The sequence below is a fragment of the Zophobas morio genome, unplaced genomic scaffold, assembly GCF_036711695.1.
Source record: "Zophobas morio isolate AGI-343-1 ecotype UQ-CSIRO unplaced genomic scaffold, CSIRO_AGI_Zmor_V1 ptg000017l, whole genome shotgun sequence".
NCBI lineage: Eukaryota > Metazoa > Arthropoda > Insecta > Coleoptera > Tenebrionidae > Zophobas > Zophobas morio.
In genome coordinates, this window is record NW_026972122.1 from 15,190,552 (window position 1) to 15,210,825 (window position 20,274).

General features: G+C 33.9%; 1 protein-coding gene across 2 annotated transcripts in view; it reads left to right on the forward strand.

The window, feature by feature from the left end:
• Positions 1–418: 418 nt before the first annotated feature.
• Positions 419–20,274, forward strand: part of LOC135130697 (uncharacterized) — a 97,445-nt gene continuing 77,589 nt past the window's right edge. The window contains exon 1 of one of the 2 annotated variants that reach the window (XM_064058136.1): positions 419–726. In XM_064058136.1, the coding sequence (XP_063914206.1) occupies positions 536–726 (191 nt within the window). In that variant the 5' untranslated portion in view covers positions 419–535. Of the gene's footprint in view, positions 727–7,348; positions 7,771–20,274 lie in introns of those variants that run through there. The other variant, XM_064058135.1, reaches the window with a different exon arrangement.

A 20,274-nucleotide genomic window follows, 5' to 3' on the forward strand; every position in this document is an offset into this window, starting at 1 on the left:
TATACTGTATCACTTTATCAGTAAAAACAGTTATGTTTATTTTAACTTATAGAGTTTGTCAAGGAGAAATAAAAAAATATGTATATATTTTTTTATTTTTCTAAAACAAATAACTTTAGACCATTTTTTTCCAAAAAGCGGGATGTGAAAACTGGTAAAGATATCAGCAAATTTTGGTCAACGTTTTACCATCTACACGGTATTTCAAACAGTACATAAAAAATGTCACAGCAGCCAGTCCAGTATATCCAATTTTTATAAGTATGTTCGTAGAAAAAATAATTTGAATATTGCTATTTTAGGAATAAATCAGAATAATCTGAAAACGAAAGCGCTGTTACTCAACAATTTTAGCATAGTGTTATTGTTACATAATCATGAGTGTATCGCATCGATTAGTTACCGATTGAAAAATCAAATTCGCAATGTCAAAAAATTAGTAGTGTCAAAATTCGAAATTTCTGTAGATGTTTAGTGAGTTCTAAATTAATGTAACGGACAATCTTGTTTTTGTTTTGTGTGTGCTAAATTCAACATGGTTTTACAATTCACTGATGACACCCCGAAAGTTACTCGTACCGATGCAGCAAAGAAAAAAATTGCCCAGAGAAGGGGCACAAAGGTTATACTTCCAAGTGATCCTCGGTTTGCTAAATTAAAAAAGAAGAAAGTGAAAATGTTTACTTCTGCTCAAAAATGGTGGTCAAAAGCAAGCATTAAATATGCGTAAGTATGTGAGAATAAAACTAGTTTATGAATTTTAGTTAAGTAGCTTTGTTTAATACAAAATTGAATTAATGAAAAAGTTCTTCGAAGTTGCGTTTTGAATGTAACAAGTTCAGTGACTTGACTATTGTAATCTGGAAAATTGAAATTTTAATTGAACTGGCGAAGGTAATACCTTTATGCGACCAGTAAATCAATAACTAGCAAATAACGTTAAGCGAAAAACGACTGTGTCATGGGTAAATTAAAAAAAAAGCTGTATATCATTCATTTAGCTGAAAGTATATTTTACCGCAGTAATCACAAAATAAAACAGTAACATATCTGCCATAAGTTTGTTTTTAATTATTCAAACCTGATCAGTCAGGTAGGAAACAATGGTAATCACTGATCAGTCTTAGCTACGTGTTTTTAACTGACAATGTAGTGGCGATACCTAATGTATTGTTCATTGTCATTTGTAAGTATTCACTGTCTTTATTGACCGTTATCTCTACATTTACGGTTATAGTGTAACCAAGAAAATGACGGTTGATGCTGAAAATACAAATATATTGCTTGTAAATTACAAATTATAGGAAAATAAGGCAGAGGTAAAGTTTTATAAACCAAAACATACATATTTTAGCTAAAATTACTATTTTACTTGAACTTCTCTAGTTTCCAATCGAACTTTAATATTTGTGTTTATCCAATGTTCTGATTTTCACTTCTCAACCGTAAGATAGAGAAATATTGTAATATGGTTCCCTTGACGAATGGCTAATTTCATGTTTTCTCAATGTTTCATAATCCGTAGAGTGTGAAAAAGCAGATGTTTCGTTTCCGGCTGTCGGTCTTCCTGCTGTTGTCTGTCTCTCGACGACTGTCTGCCATTTTATTACGTAAATAATCTGTGACATTGGCTGATTGTTGTGAAATTTTAGGTTATGTTAGGAATATGATGTGGATGGTAAAACTCTAACCAAAATTTGTCTAAAATTCCCCATTAAATTTTGCAGCAAAGTAATACTACTTTATAAAATAGCTTGTTTCTCTTTTCGAATTATTAACCCGTCCTTATTTTTTACCTTAGACATTTAGATATCTAGAAATCAAAATTTTATACCAACATTTTAGGGTTTAACTTAAATTCTAGAAAACCGACTCTTCTGAAATTTTTCAAACGTTTCAATGTTGCCGCAAACTTGGTAAATCAATAAAGAAGTTTTTTTCTGTTCATCCCATCCAAGAACTTGCTAACGTCATCTCAAAATCCGATCGAAAAAGAACATACGCGTTCTACTTTAGCTAAAGTAAAAATCATTTTACCATGCTAATATTGTTAAATATAAATACTATTAATTTGACAGGTATTGTAAGGTATGTGTAAGGTGTTTCATGCAAAAATGGTACATCTAAGTGAAATTGAGCGCATAGAATTATTAATGATTATCGATTACGGTGACAAAAGACGAAGTTTTGCTCAAGAAGTAACACTTTTCAATAAAATTCATCCTGAGTGAGAATCCATTTTAAGTCTATAGTTTAAAAAATCCTATGAAGATTTAATGAAAAACTGAATGTTTGGTGCGGTATTATTGGTTACCACGTCCTTTTTTTTATTAATAGGAATTTAAATTCTAAGGGATAATTTAAGCTGTTGCGGGAACTATAGTCTAGTGTCTAGACTTAGAGAATTGTTTCCCAATTACCAAAATCCAGAGCTACCAGCAAAAACTATTTTGTTTCAACAAGACGGTTAAATGTTTTGAGAACTAATTGTCCAAATCAACTGAAATTAGGTATAGAGGAACAAGAAGTTGTGCTCTAATTATTCGTCAAAAAAAATGTTTTTGTTTTGTTTTACGGTGCTCCACCCCACTTTGGAAGTCAAGTGCGACAGTATTTAAATGAAACTTTTCCTGGCAGATGGATAGGCCGAAGAGGTACTAATGAGTAGCCTGCCAGATCACCGGATTTGTCACCGCTTGACTTTTTTCCTGGGCTACGGAACGAAATTGTTAGTATTTGTCCAGAAATTCTCATTAACTCACTACAAAATTGTATTAAACGTCTTTTTTACCACCAGGAAATAGGTAAGTGGAAAGCATTTCGAGCATCATTTGCAGAAAATAGATGTTTAATTTTGGTTTCGGTTGTTATTGTTAATTTATTTATTATTTAAAATTAATTAAAATTAAGAATTATTAATGTATTTAATTATTATTGTTAAATAATTTATTTTGCCATCTCAATCAGAACGAAAGTATGATTGTGATATATCAGTGAATTAAAAAAAAGCTCTATTCAAAAATGCATTATGGTAGTACCATTTAAAAAAAATAAACTTGGACTTGCATCTCGAAAACAAATGAAGTAAAAAAAAATGTTTTGGCTAGTAATTAGAGTACAACTTTTTGTACTCCTGTACCTAATTTCAGCTGATTTGTACAATTGGTTCTCAAGATATTTAACCATTTCCAAACATTCTAGCGATCTGCATATGGAGGGTGAGTCATTAAATGCGCGCTACTCAGTGTCTCATTATTTATTAAAGATAGAAAAAAAACTGAACTAACAAAACTAACGTTTAAATGACCTGTTTGAGATATAATATCGCAAAAAATCGTAGTGGAAAAGAAAATATTACCAACAGTCGTGATCAGTATTTTATTTTTACATGATATATAAATCGGCTGACATTAATCATAATAATTGGCAAATTAGTTTTGCTAAAATGTCTAATTCTAATTGTTTATTTCATTACAAGCAGTTTCTTTTCAGAATTTACCGTCTTAACATAAAAAACTGTGTGATAATGAAAAGTAACCAAATTTCTCTATCTAAAATGAAGTAAGTTTTCTTTGACATCTTCAGAAAAACTTATTGTTTAACAATGGCTTTCCCACCCGAACATGATGTTTTCATTCCGGTGTCTCACTTTAGAAGTGGGACCCGTAGCCCAGACGGAACTTGATCTTATTCACTGCAGTCATGTATTGACTAATTTGTGGAAGCTTGTCCAGATGCAAATATTCCATATCAAACATTCAAACATTTGCAAATCATAAGGGAGTCTTTGCTCATCGCTTTGAGACTAAAAATGGTATTTGCAAAGGAAAGTCGACTGGCAGACAAACTGTGTTGACAGCCGAAGTTACAGAAAACATTCAACATCGTTTAGAACATGATCTAAAGGTAAAGATCTTGTCAGACGTTTTATTTAACAGGGAGATAAAGATTAGTCTCATAAGAATTAAAGAGGTTTTCCGAAATAATTTAATAGTTAAATTTTGCAGGTTCTTCAGTGGGAATATCCATTCGAAGTGTCGTTCACTCATTTTTTTAATTATTGTCAAGGGTTCAATAATACTTTAAATAATGATGTTTTATTAGACTTTATATTTTTCCCGATGAAGGATGGTTTCATTTGAACGGGTATGTCAATAGTCAAAATTATAGAACTTGGGTTACTGAAAACCCTCATGCTTTTGTAGAAACTAGTTCACATTCAGTAAAAGTTATAGTTTGGGTAGCCATTTCAAGAATTATATTATTTTAGCACTCTTTTTTGAACAATTGCATGATAAACAATATCAATACGGTTACTTTAAGCAAAATAGAAAGACGACCCACCCAGCAAGATACACACTTCGTTTATTGCAGGAAATTTATGCTGATCGAATTATAAATCAGCGACTGTAGCCTCCACGATCATCAGATCTCATTGTATCAGATTTTTTTTGCTCATTTGAAGAACAAAGATTTCAAAGATAGGTCCCATATCCTTGACTAACTTCAACAAACAATAACTCGTGATTTTGAAAATATATCTCTACATCTAGTACCTATTTGATGACACGAAAAGAAGAGTTAATATGTGTCTTGCCAACAAAGGAAACCACTTCCAGTATTTGTTATGAATAATAAAAACAATTTACAAAAATTCTGTGAAGCTTATTACATCTGTGCAATAAAAAAAATGGAGAATACCTCACAATAAGATTTATTGCACCATGTGTATGTACAGTTCACGGGGTAACAATGTATAGGAAAAAATATTTGAAATTAAATATAAATTGTTATACACGCCACTGATAGTGTTTCTTAACCTACCACAACTATTCAATGAATACAGGCAACTAAGATTAAGAACTAAAACAGAGGTGCACTGATAAGTAGCGTGCAAAAACATGATAAGGACCAGTCATGTATCAGTTGGTTGTCGCCGTGTGTCTTTGACAATGATGAATTTTTACAATTCAGAGCGTGGCGACATGGCAATGCTTTATGGTGCGGCTGAGGGAAACGCCAGGTTGGCCCGCTTTCCAATTTGCACGATTCCGTGTGCGCGAACATTTACATCAGTGGTAAAACATCTCCCAGATCATGGTAGCTTCAAGCCTCAAACTCACGATCTGAAGAACAAATTTTAGAACTCGTCGAAGAAGAGCCCGACATCAGCACGCGCCGACTTGCAGCTGAAGTTGGAGTTTCACAGTTTGTAATGCATCGTACATTAAAAGAACAACACCTACATCCATATCACGTTCAAAAAGCGCAAGCTTTGGAGCCTGTTGATTTTCCACGTCGTGTAATTTACTGCGAATGTTTGTTACTGCAATGGCGTGAACACCCTAACTTTTTAAACTGCATTCTGTTTACGGATGAAGCAGCGTTCACTAGCACTGCTGTTTTCAACACCTACAATACTCACACTTGGTCCGATGAAACTCCACACGCTCGTCAAGAAGTACGATTTCAACGACGGTTTTCTATACATGTGCGTGTCGGTATCGTAAATGGCCGCTTAGTTGGACCTTATGTTTTATCAGACAAATGTGGAAGTGCCTCTAGGTGAACGAGTTCGCATGTGGTACTTGCATGATGGAGCACCACCACATTTTGCTAGGCCAGTAACTGAATGGTTAAAAAGCCGTTTTTCTAACCAGTGGGACGGTAGAAACAGTTAGTTTGTGGAAATCAAGAGTGTCTACGAACTACGGAACGTCTTCAACAACGACTGGAAGTGGCAGCCGCTACAGTTCATAGAACTCCCGGAGTTTTTTTACGTGTCCGTGCAAGCATATTGCAACGTGCTGAAGCCTGTACTGCTAATCAAGGACAACATTTTCAACATTTATTTTAAAAAGAATGTGGAATCGTTGTGGGAAGGACCAAACATGCGTCAGAGTAAAAAGTCACCATGAAGCATTACCAAAAATCGGTCCTTCTCAAGAGTCCATTTGTTTCTGCAACTAATATTGCTTTGATTTTGAACGATGAATGAACGAATGATAATAACCAGCAAAAAGTCGGTTTCATTTTAGTTGAAACTGAAAGTGTTTGCATCGTTTTTATTTGGAGATTTTTCTACCTATGGTACTGTTTAAAAGGTGGATCAATGACATCTCATTGAGGGTGGTTTATTAGGGTTTTGCACCATTTATATTTCGAAATTACCCAATATATTTTTGATCACGTTGTTCACTGCCATTAATGTATACCTCCATTTCTATACATTGCCAAATTCGGCTTACAACAAGAGAAGGTTAGATTTGAAACCTTGAACTTTAACTTGAAAAAAGACCTGACATTAATAAATGAAATTAAATAGGTAATCGATAAAAAAACTGCGTTAAAAAGTAAAGTGAAACAATGTAGTTTATCCTTTGTGATGAAAGTCCACACAATCCATTATATTAAGAATTCGTCATAAATGCAGCTGGTAAACATAAAATTCTTTTGATGGAAGTAATACTTTGGAAATGGGAAATGAAGTATTGTCGACAAGCTAAGCAAATATACCTTGCAAATTCCCAATCTTGTAAGATATATTTAATGTTTATTTAAAAATTATTCACGTTCTTTTAAAACTCAATGCTCATATGTTCTGACATGTTCCGCACAACTATCTGTGAAAGTAAATCTCACATTATATTTCAAAGGTTACTCATTTTCACCTTGAACTTCGCTAAAAATATTTGTCTTGGATTAGAAGTTTTGTTGATTTAACATTTGAACAACATTTACTTCATTTAATAAATAAACAAAATGCAAGTAAACATTAATTAATGGAATGTAAGTTTGTTAGCACTAATAATAATCAGAGAGAAAATTAATTAGATCAGATGCGTGCTGCACAAACAAACCACAATTTTCTCTACTTGTTTACCGCGCCACTGAAAAATTAAGTGAAAATCATTTTGGAGCTGCAGAGGACATACTTGCCATTGTTCCTTAATCTTTAAAATTAAATTAGAGCTTCTCACAAAGATGTTCATAAAATAATCAATTTAACAAGTCCTTAATTTAATAAAAATGAATAATTAGCTGCGAATTATTTCCTAAAAATCTGCACTCGTCACACTTGACATTTCGGTAATGAACTGAAAATTAATCTTTGCCAAGTCAGTCTGGCGTGGCAATAAAAACAAAATCCTGAAAATAAACAAAACATCGCGGGGTTGCATAGGTGTACAGAAATTGCACCATCGTAGCCACCGTTGCTTGGTTTCGGTTTAGACCAATACCAACAAAGTTCATCGCACCCCGCTAATTCAAATCAAATCATACACCCAGCAAGTGAAAACCGTTGGCAACTTGTCTGTACATAATTCCCACCCCAAAGTTGTCTTGATCGCGTGCACCTGAGGGTTGCTGTTGGCGTGTTCTTGCAATTACCAGCAATCGCCGTCCTTCGTGTCAAATGACAAGACATCTCACTGCAGAAATGTGCTGATGTGTACGTGATTTTGTCATTTTCGAGGTGCTACCAGAATCGTAAATACTAGCAAAAATGTCCTCCGGCAAGTTCTGGGAAACCATGAACCTTCTTATTGGCAAAGAATACAGGCGGACCGGTAAAGAAGTGATGGAAGACGTGGATGATTGGGTGGACAAAGTGATTGTCAAAAAAGAGTTTAGTGTTGAAGAGTCTGAAACTGATGTGCTTGTCTGCAATAAAAGTAAAAGTTCCGGATATTTCTCGGAGAGTTGGAATGATGAAAAAGAAGTTGAAGAGTTTATCAAGTCAATCGACTTACCAAAAATTGAATGCACGTATGTAGATAATTATAAATACATAAATTACGTATTTACTTTAAACAGTAAAAAAACCCCTGATGTGTGTTTCTGCGTCGTGCGTAAACTAGTAGACCGGACTGACATTAGATGGCGCCCAAGATTAAAAAAAAGTCTCACCACGTGTGAGAATTCAGGGTAAATGTACACATAACGAACATTTGGTAATTTCAGAGGGGATATTAATGATATAGACTAATTTATTTTACATTTAAAATACAAATTACATACAAATAGTCGATCAACACGCAACAATCGGGTATAACGATATTATTTTGTTCTTTTGTTATTTTTCCAATAACAATATATCTCAATTATCCCCCAGCTTATGTTATCGTCATTATAAATAAGCTAAATTAATACGAAATTACATTAATGTAATGTTTGTCATGGTCATCAACTCCTGATAAAATTAAAGTCAACAGAGTAAACCAAACGTACACAATTTCTACACAAAAGGTACGCGTTTCTATGATGTGGAACATATAAAATTTTAAAAATAATGGTTTCTATTTTCATTAATATAATTTGCTACTACGTTCTTTTTTCTTTGTATAGCAAAACAAAATGCTTTAAAGTTCTTTAGATAAACCTCGTCCTTGCCCGTACAACACAGTAAATTCAACCAATCGAATTTCTTAGATAAAAATAGATAAAAATTATAAATTTTCTTAAACTCCAATACGTAAAACAAAAGTAGAGGTGAAGTATTGATAAAGGAGTCAGCTATGTTTCAAGTTTTGTGCGAGATATTTTTAATAAAATTTTCTGATAATGTTAGAAATATTTTAGAGTGGAAAAATGCATTGCGTTTGATCGGTACAATATAACACTAGTTACTAGTTACTAGTTAAATGTTTAGACATGCGGAGCGAATGTTTAAAAAAGCGAGTATCTAGAGGCTGTGCAAAAAAAAAAATAGAAAACGTACTTGCATTTTGTAAAGATATAGTCCAAGCCCATTCCTTAACATCCCCTGGCATATCGCGTAAGATGATCAGGTCTGATAATTTCCGAAGTGATAAGTATGGATTTTCCGTCATGCGATTTTCTTGTACAATTTTTTTTTTGCTTGAACCGAGGTTTGACCTTATAATAATATAATATAATAATGATATACAGGGTGAGTCATTAAGCGCGCGGTTCTCGGTATCTTATTAATTATTAGAGTCAAAGACAAAAGTTCCACGGTTCTTTAAGGACTATACTCTAAAATGATTTTTAATCATACAGACTGCTTTATTTTTAAGGCGCTAACACACAAATTAGTTTTCTTTAAATGAAACACGCTATATATCTTTACATATTTTGATTAACCTTTTTTTCGCCTTTACAACTACAGTCTCCTTTTGAAATTCCGATCCGACATTGCCACCTTATTCCAATTTTCCTATTTTGTGGAAGGATAAACAAAGATACGCGCTGTGTTGTGGTATCAATTAAATTAAATTTTAATACAGGTCGTTTATAAAAAAATCTACAACTTTACAAATATTCGACGGACTCGCTTACGCTCGGGAAGTAAAAATTGACAACAATCCGAGATTATCTGTTTAAAAAATTCACACAGACCGCGGACAGACAGACAGACAGGCAACCAGACAGAAATGGGCGACCTATGTTTTTGTGCTCTAGAGGTCATAACCCATGACACATCGAGAAAATATGAAAGCATTAGTCGCGTCATGGACTCGACGCTTATAATACTTTCTTAGGTTACGCTTGGGAAGTAAAAATGATGATGAAATTTTATTATAAACGGTAATTCTCAGTGTAGTGTGCAGGCCTATTCTTGTTATTTTCCAAATATCTGAGAAAGTGGATGATTTAATGGCTATCATAATAATCCTAGTAACGCTAAGGTCAATGTAAAATCGAAAATTAGTTGAACTTACATTAAATTCAACGACGATTGTTATAGAAGGCAAAAATAGGCAATCTAATCTTACAATCGAACTTTCAAGGTTTACAAGTCGATTTATTAATATTTCATGGAAATATAAAATTAAGTTTTGAGAAATTTTTATATCAATTACTACCTTATGCTCCACCAAAAATTGCATACTTAAAATAAGTAGGAACTTTAATTTTTTGCATCTGTTGCCATGCAAGCAGTTTTAACCTCATTGTATTTGTTTATTTACCCGAAACAACTATTCAACGATTGTCCCATGACTCCGGTGTGAGACGAAGCTGAAATGTATTCAGCCTGAAACGAGCTGAATTTTCGCATAATTGATCAGAGTTCATAAAATCACTTTAATACCTAGGTATGTCGACGTAATATTGTGGTTAACATAAGCTAGAATGTATAAAATGTAGAATCGAGGCTTGATCCTTCCGGGGGTTAAGGACGTGTGGGAGAACACTTCATTAGGACGTCCGTGACCGTTCGGGTTAGTGCAGTTGTGATTTCCTTGACTGTTTGAATTAAGGCGATGGCAACAAGTGCTTGAAAAATCACCCACATGGATATATACGAGACATGGAAGTTTTACAAATTATAGGCAATAATAGGTGGTTGATCTGATGAATAATTTCGGAGGTTCTGCATATTATAAAACGACTAAAAAAAGTCGTTCAGGAAACTGCAGAGATATGGTTAAAACTTCTGTCTGAAAAATGTTTGGCAATGTCACCACTGGACGTTGTGTCAACAAATTACTGGAATCTAATAGCAGTGACTATATATATTTATATATAGTCACTGCTAATAGGTTAGGCAGATTGAACTTATGGCCTTGGCAATTATTTTCGCGTAAATATCCCAAAGTGTAGCCAAAACATTCTTTAAATCAACACTAGACTATATTCGTTGAAACTAGTTAACGAATTATGCGTTTTGATTGGTCAGATCTTGTCTCGATCGAGACGTAGTTCACACAGGTAGGCTTTTCGGAAATGCATTTTGCAGTTTCAGATTTCAATTATATTTAATGTTTGTTACTCCTCCAAAAAAAGGGCTCCTATAAATTGTTGTTAATTTGGTTTCTACGGAAAGTGCACTCGTCTATTGAACGGAGTATCGGTAGATTCACGTGATGTTGTTTTGACAAGGTGACTCGTTTCAGTGAATATACTACAGTGGTATTTTTTGGAAATTAACATTTGATAGCACGAGTAGTACCATTGATCGCAATCCCTGTTCATCATCTCAGTTTCGTAAACCAGTACCTACCTAGTTATAGTTTGAAAAAATATTCCCTACAACACATTGTTCGTACCACCTGTTATCACTTCAACCATTTTCGAGAGTAACGAACTGCGTACTAAAAGTTACTGAATCTTTGGAACGTTCCGAAATAATTATTTTGGGAATTAAATATGTAATTGGTCTTAAATTTCTGAGTATTTTACTTAATTCACAAAATTTGACTACAATGCTACACGTTTAAACTTTGTTTAATGTATTGAAACTAACTTGGACAGACTCAGGACATTCAGCTACATATCGAAATCTGAAGACGACTAAATGAATAATATTTGTGGTAAAAAGATAAATAAACATTTAGTGCTAGTATGTACCACAAATTCAAGTAACTGGCTGTCAAAAAAGAAAAACATGATGCGTTCGCTAATGTTTGAAAACGCACGGGAAAATATGTAGGTATAAGAGATAACAAAAAATGAATATGTGAAATTTCTTCACTGAATTAAATAAATGAAATTAAACTAAAGTGGGTGTGAATTTCCTTAATGTTGGTACTTATGTTGTGTTCTAAAACATGGTCCGAATTTAAAAGTGGATCATCGAAATATTCACGTGATTTGCTCATTCACTTCTTCATACTGGACTATTATTTTCTAATAGTCATCTCAAAAATTTTTAATTTAATTGCTACCTGAAAATATTTACTGTAATTGTACAGTGTGAATTTCCGGTGTAGCTAATTTCTGCAGTATCACTAAAAGCTCAAGTGGATTTTTTTTTATCCACAAAGTTTTCATTCTCCTAGCTATTTTTAGATATTTTTCAATTATCGGTGAAATTATCCGTTTCAATTGAGCTTCGATACCATTAAATCAGTAGCAGCATTTACAAAAAAGTTACAAATGTAGAAACGGTATAATAACGTTTCGTGAACTTCTCAGACCTATCTATCATAAGAGACGGGCCAATCTTATTTTAGTTGACTTCCGATAGTGGGATTCCAACCGTCAGGAAATGCAATTTCTCTGTCGGTACCCAATATAATATTTTTTCTTGCAAATTCTTCGGTAATGAAGCAATCTATTGTCCAAATATCTCCAGAAAATTATTTACATCTACTCGATTTTTGACAAAAAAATCTATAACACCCGCCTACCTCCTATCATTGTACCCATTTAGTATAGAATAAAAATATTCAAGTAAAACTCATATCCTTTATACTATACCTTTGCCTAAACATGCTCAATCTTAAGAATTTTTTTCAAGAAATCATTAATTTCCTTTTTGGGGAGAAAATTTGACAGATGGTATTCAGCATGATATTAATTAAAAAATGCTGTCAACATGAAAAATTTGACTATATTTCAACTTTCGTCAACCGCCGACATTGCATTTACGTTTTATCCGTGATCCAGTACCTTGAAATGATGGTCACTGCACGACTCTCCTGGTCTGAATTCATCTAAAATCAACAAACCTTTTGTCACAGCAGGAGTTTTTATTCTCGTAGCGATTTCCGAAAATCTATGGCGTATTATTTTAACGGGAAATTGTCTGTCAATTCCTATTAGCAGTATCCTACAATTTTAGATGAAAAACGGCGACAATTTAGAGATCACTATTAGTCACAATACCAAATTGAAAACCGCAGTTCTTTAACAGTTTAGACAAAGCAATGGGGAATTTGTCATGACGTTATTAAGAATAAACTAATGACTAAGCATGTGAAAAACTTCTTTATTAAGTAATTACTATATAACTAAAAACTTTTGTGCCTTATATAATTTTCCTAATCTGTCTAGATATGAAAAATTGCATCATTTACTACTACTACCTTGTTATCATAAAAATTCCAAAAAAGGCACGAATTGGAGACCAATAAACATTGCGACGCACAACAAGTAAGTTAGTGAGTCGATATAGCATGTTTGAACGAATGAAGAAGGAGTATGATGATGTGTTAAAGAAAATCAAGCTAGGTTTCGGGCACAAAGACCCTGCACTCACCATATCTGTACGGTAAGAATAGTAGTGGAACAAACTGTGTGGTACAATATAACGTGGAGAGTGAGGAAAGATAATCACGACGCCTCATGGTATAACGGTCAGGATACCCGCTGGGTAAGTATGAGAAATGAGTTCGAATCCCACTGAGGTAATGAGACATTTCCTCGCTTTTTACAAAACTTTTCGAGTAACAAAATAAACTTCATAAACGATGAGAAAGTTTTCGATCCCGCGAACCACAACGCTTTATAGACACTGTTAGAGGAATATGGGATAGGTACCTCCTAAAAATTCATTAAAATAAAAGAAGCTGTCCCATGAGAGGTCAACAGCACACACCGTTCACGCGAAGTTGAATCAGATAAATATTGATGCAGAAGTTTGACAAGGTCGACTTTAGGTATTCTTGATAGTAATCGATTGGATTAAGTAACATCAGAACTGGAATAAGAAGGAATGTTTTCAAGCAATTAGAACATTTAAAATTTGCAGATGCTATTTGCTTGTTCACGGAAAAAAGGTAACACATGAAATGAAAAACGGAAAAAGTAGCAGGAAACGCAAAACAGACTGATACATAACATATTTAATCGTCAATAAAATCAAGACCAAGAAACCGACAGAGATGAGAATATGAATAGGAGGAACAGACATAGAAACTGTAGATAAATTTAGTTACATGGAAAATATTGTATAACAAGAAGAATAGGAGCAGGCCAGAAGGCATATAACGTGATAAGGAATGTGCGGCCAAATAACGCAAGAAAGAAAGATAAAACTATTTAATAGCATTGTAAAAAGTGTGTTAATGTATGGGTCCAGACCTGGAAAATATAGAAGAAATGCTTGAGATAAATGCAAGTGTTCGATGAAAGATTCTTGACTTCTACTGGCCGAACGGGACATCAAACCAGAAATTGTGACAAAAAATCAACCAAGAACCCATAACGACAACAGTATGCCGAAGAAAATGGAGCTGGATAGGTCATACACCAAGAACACCAGATACAGATACAGCAAAGTAAGCCCTAGAATATACACCGTAAGGAAAACAGAGACTAGGTTGGTAGATCTGATAAGGAAACAACGCAAAATATAAAGAAAAATGGAAGCAGACGATTGACGCACTGTGCTCCTCATGGAAAAAAAAGAGGATTAAATAAGTACCACTAACTATGGTATGTTGGGTTTTGTCTGCGCGATCCTGGAATTGTTTTTAACAAACTATAGCTTTTTAAGCTTAAAGCGAGAGATAACAATAAACAGCTTTCTTAAAATTTTCATTTTTAAATTAAGCACTCTAGGACTGGAAACACGTTAAATCACTGAGAATTATCCTAAAAAGTAATTATAACTATGGATATCACAAATGAGGCAAGTGTAAATTGAAAAAGTAACCTCTTTTTCTCACTTTTGATAATGAGTGTTACTGGTGCAGATATTGCGTATTGATAATAATCGTGTTACGATAAGATAGAAGATGGGTAAGCGACAAGGCTTAGTACCTGCTAGCCAGAGTCGGACTTTTCGTTTTTGTTAGTCAACAGCAAACTAGCGAAAAGTTTTTCATGATTACAATTGATAAATTAAAAAGAAACTACAATATTTACTACAAAAAATTGTTGATTTAGATTCAAATATTAAATTATACATCTTCCTCATGGGAGCCTTCGCTTCATTTATTTTCAATATTTAGTGGTGTAATGTTGTAAGTCCAATTCTGTATTGTCCTAAATTATCAAATAGGGTGAGGTTGTTGAACATAGGTCTGATTGGTGAAAGAAATTCATAAAATTTAATAAGTCACATCTGAAAAGGACAAAGTATACTTACCTCACCCTTAGAAGCATGACCCGAGGCATGTTAGCTATTTTTCCTTCTCGAGCGTAAGCGAAGGAAGTATTGTAATCGAGTCTATCGGACGAATTGTTTTTTATATAAATTCCACTAATGTGAAATTTTTGTAAAAAATATGCGTGTAAATGAACCACATCTGAGGACACATTTTGTTTCACATATATATTTATAAATTTACGAGGCGACGACACTAAACTTTTAGTAGGGAAGAATAGATAAATTATGGTTAGTAATCTATCAAAATGCTAACCTCAAAAGTTGAGCTAAATAGAGAGATATTGATTCAGTAATTTTTACGAAAACGCAAAATTAAAAATATGGATGCACTGGTATTCTACAACTATAGACGTAATATCATGTCGCTTTGGTATTTCTACAAATTTTGTTATGCAATTTAATTTTTTTTACCAATTTATATATTTGAGATAAAAAAAATAAGGGCAGGTTAATAAACCATAAATATGGAAATGTATTGTACTGACTGACATGGGAACCAAAAAATATATTTTTTTTCAACAGACTTTTATACCACGTGTTGCCCTTCAAGAGGTAACAAAATGATCAAAATGTTGACTCTGTATCTCTTAGGTTTTGTGAGATTATTAATGTTTTTGTTTGGGTTTTTTAGTTTTAAAATGACCCCTTACGTCCCAGTTGACTACATTTTTACTGTCATTGTCGCTTTATCTGAACCTCGTAGTCGAGCATAATGCCTCTACGAAGACGAGCTTGCGAATATCGTCAAATAAGCGATTTTACAAGAGGTCGAATTATTGAGTTGCGAGAAGATGGTGCTTCCTATAGGCAAATTGCTCGTTAGGTCAATTGCGACGCCTCAACAGTGTTGCGAACGTGGCGAGCATGGACTGAACAAGGCAGGAGTCAAAGAAGAAGACTTGCTGAACCATCAAGACAGATGACAGAACGCCAAGACCGCCGTTTAAGAATATTGGCTTTACTAGTTCGATTCTCCACTACTCGACAAATTAGAGACCAGTGATTAGCTGAAGAGGGTGGACCAGTCTCAATGCCAACCATTTATCGCCGCCTCAGGTCTTTTGGATTGTGTTCTTACCGTCCATTGCGAGTGCTTCTTCTGACCGCTGTACATCATCGTCAGAGTCAGGAGTGGTGTAGAGAACGTCAACACTGGGGGGCGGAATGGCAGCATGTGGTGTTCAGTGATGAATCTCAGTTTTGTTAGGCATGTTCGATGGTCGCAGAAGGGTAAGAAGGCGTCGTGGAGAAAGCCGCGAAATTGACTTTGCTGTGGAAAAGCACATACACCGCACTGTGGGAGTAATGGTGCGGTGGGCTATTGGTTATGGTAACCGATCACCTTTAATTTTTATTCGCGGCAATATGACAGCTGCGCGTTATATTGACGACTTCCTACAGCCCGATTTACTTCTTTACATTGAGGATCTTCAGAATGTCATTTTTCAACATGATAATGTTCGTACTCATATTGCCCACAGAACTATGAAGTTCTTGGAAAATGCTGGCCTCGACATTTTGTCTTGGCTACCTCGATCTCCCGATTTCGACCCCATAGAACATGTGTGGGATATGATGGACAGAGGATTTACAAGTTTACAGAACCCTCCAAGGACTTTGGCTCGATTTCAGCAGGAAATTCAAGCTGCCTAGAATGAATTACCCCAAATAGACATTGACCACTTAAGTTTATCGATCCCAGACGTGTACGTGAGTGCATTCAATATCGAGGGTGGCCAACACATTATTAACCGTATTTTTTGTTAATTGTTAGAATATATGTATTTCTGAATTTTGGACTATTTCTTTACCCGTTGAAGACCAACACCTTGTGTAAAAATCAGTTGAAAAAAATTATTATTTTTTGGTGTTGCACTTTCCATGTCAGTCAGTATATTTAACAAATTTTTAAAGGATCCACAGACTTACAAAATTTTTAAATAATGTCATTAAATTGTTTGTGGGAGTTAACAAATAAATTTTGTTTAGCGTTTAACCATATTGATGAGTAGAGTACACAAAAAATTCCACAGCAAATGGTTCAGTAGCTACGGAGAATGGGTGTTTAATAAACTCGCCAACAGAGAGTTGTCAGACAGAAGACAGACGACAGACAAACGACGGACTACTGACAGGTGACGGACGACGAGAAACCGACCAACGGAAACGACATTTTCGCATTGTAAAAGCCATAAAACGTGAAGAAAACATGGAATCAGCCTTTCGTCGAATGAACCCTATTATAATACTTAATACTTCTCTACCTCGAGAAGAAAAAAAAATGCATTTGATTAAAATAAACTGCAGTATGCAAATTTTTACGAATAAGTTATAAACGACTAATGAAAACAAGAACTTCAATTTCCTGCTCGTTCTTTAGCAAAGAACTCTTAAACTTTTCCTCTAAATATATTAATACATTAAGTTATAGAGCCACTTCATTTAAATACCAATGACTGTTTCTGTGATATTTCATTCCGTGAAAAATACACGGAACTTTGTTTGTTAAAACGTATCAATAAATTTAATAGAATTCTCACGAAATGCCACCCCGTGTGCCGTTCGTTCTTTCAATTAAATTAATGACTGTGAAAATATTTAGGCGGTTAATTTCGTTTTATTGTTATGATTGCCACCCTTGTCGGTCGATACACGGTATTTTGTGTCGACATCGCCGGTTCGGTGACTAGACGACTATGTGGTCTTCTTAAAGGGGTGACGGTATCGTCGTGATCAGGTACCAGTCGTCACGACACACGAGTATCCGGCACCAGGAGCGACATCGGCAGTGTTCTTCCCACCACCCTCTTTACACCACTTCGAGGTTCTTGTCACGGATATGCGACCTTATTATACGACACGTTATGTCTCTTAAAAACTTTAGTTCTAAGAGATATTATTGAAGGACAAGCTCGTTTAATGTTGAAATTGCATATAAATCAAACCCTTAAAAAACCACTTTTAAATTGTTGTGCACATCAAACATGTTTTTGCTTATTTATAATTTTTCAGTAATAATATTAATCTCATGTTATCATTACACTCATCAATTTTATAGTTATGGTCACATACGATAATGTTCTTTAATAAAAAAACAACTGTAACATTCATTATTCATAAATGCATGAAATAATATTGTACATTTTTAAAGAGGAATTTCAATTGTCACATCCTCGATAAGCTGAAATTCCACTCATAAATTTTGTTAAAACTCGTATCTCAGCGGAAAGTATAGGGAGGCTTTCTGCTCTCAAATTTATGTCCTCGCATAAAAAAAACATTATGATACCATCAATAACAATTATGTGAAAATGACAAATAAAAAGCATTTTAAAATATCGAAACCAACAATTAAACTAAGTTAAATGCAATGTTTTAATCAATTGAAGGAATATTAATTATTTAACTATCAGTTGGGCTTTTTAACAACAAACAAACTCACCATAGTTACTGCCTGGCAACATAATAGTAACTCAAAGTTATAATACCTAAAATGCTTTATTTGCGCTTCCAAACCACTTATGGCAAGTTAACAAATACAACCAAACCAAAACTACTATATTTTTCAGATTACTATTATTACAACATCTTAAATACTATTCTGATTCAAAGGTTTTTGATTTAACAAAAGTGCATTATTATCCTATTTTTGCTCTTTTATTCTCTGAGAATGGTCATCTGAACGATTCTATTAACTATAATTTTTGCTCTAATTATTATCATCATCCACATTATGCCAGTCTCAGCCACATTATCAGCACTTTATTCCTTCTCATGTACCAATAATAATAACACTATGCAACAAATTAAAAAAAAATAAAATTCACAGAATGCACAGTATGTGGTTAAAATTTCTTACCTCAAACTCAATTGAGGATTGTGCTTGAAAGAGTCGTATCACATCAGGTTTCAAAGTGAAAAGTGTTTATTGAATTTTTTGAAATCATACAAAATTAATAAAACAAAACTTCATTTTTCATTGAAAAAGGTCTTTTTTTTCGAACGATTGGCATTCTTATTGTAGCCAGATCTCGCAGTATCCCTCTGAAGACACCAACAGAAGTCTACAAGCATGGGTGGATACATAAAAGCGATATTTTTACGATTAAATGCAATCAAGTGTCCCAAAAAGTAAGAAAAACAAAACACCCGTTATCTATGTTTTGTGATGTGATATGAGTATAAAACATTTTTTTCTTTAGTGTATGGAGTATAGGTACCCAACCTATCACATCAGGTATCACAATGAAAAGTGTTTATTGAATTTTTTGAAATCATACAAAATTAATAAAACAATACTTCATTTTTCATTGAAAAAGGTCTTTTTTTTCGAACGATTGGCATTCCTATTGTAGCCAGATCTCGCAGTATCCCTCTGAAGACACCAACAGAAGTCTGCAAGCATGGGTGGATACATAAAAGCTATATTTTTACGATTAACTGCAATGAAGTGTCCCAAAAAATAAGAAAAACAAAACACCCGTTATCTATGTTTTATGATGTGATATGGGTATAAAACATTTTTTTCTTTAGTATATGGAGTATAGGTACCCAACCTATCACATCAGGTATCACAATGAAAAGTGTTTATTGATTTTTTTGAAATCATACAAAATTAATAAAACAATACTTCATTTTTCATTAGAAAAGGTCTTTTTTTTCGAATGATTGGCATTCCTATTGTAGCCAGATCTCGCGGTATCCCTCTGAAGACACCAACAGAAGTCTGCAAGCATGGGTGGATATATAAAAGCGATATTTTTACGATTAAATGCAATCAAGTGTCCCAAAAAGTAAGAAAAACAAAACACCCGTTATCTATGTTTTGTGATGTGATATGAGTATAAAACATTTTTTTCTTTAGTATATGGAGTATACCCAACCTCAAACACTATCTGAACTTTCTGTGAATTTTTTAGTGTTGCATAGTGTAATTAATACATCGCTCATGTTCTTTTTCCCTTCGAAACTGAAGAAGTTGGTACATTTACACAATTTCTAGAAAATCTTGTACATTACGAATCCATTCGTGACAAAATGGATTTTTTTTACTAAAATTTTGAAGATTTTTACTTCCCGAGAGTAATAGAGTTCATCCGACGAATGGCTACCTTCATGTTTTGTGGACATTTCATGACCCCAAGTAGGTCTCGCGTTTCTATTTGTCATCTGTCCGTTGTCTGTGTCGTATGTCTCGATTTTTAGTAGACAAATAATTTCCGCAACTATTAAACAACTAATTATCTGAAACGATTTGCATATTGTGCATAAATGAGCATATCTCAGTTAATGTGCGGTGATCTCGATAAAAATGTTTATAGACAAAAAGACTTATCAAATACATGTTTCCTAATTAGACAAATCATGTTAGACCATAATTTACAACTTTGCGACCATCGACTTTAAATAATAAAAAAAGCTTTCATGTTGAAAACTTCAATATGAGAGTTTTAAACTCCTCAAACCTTTTG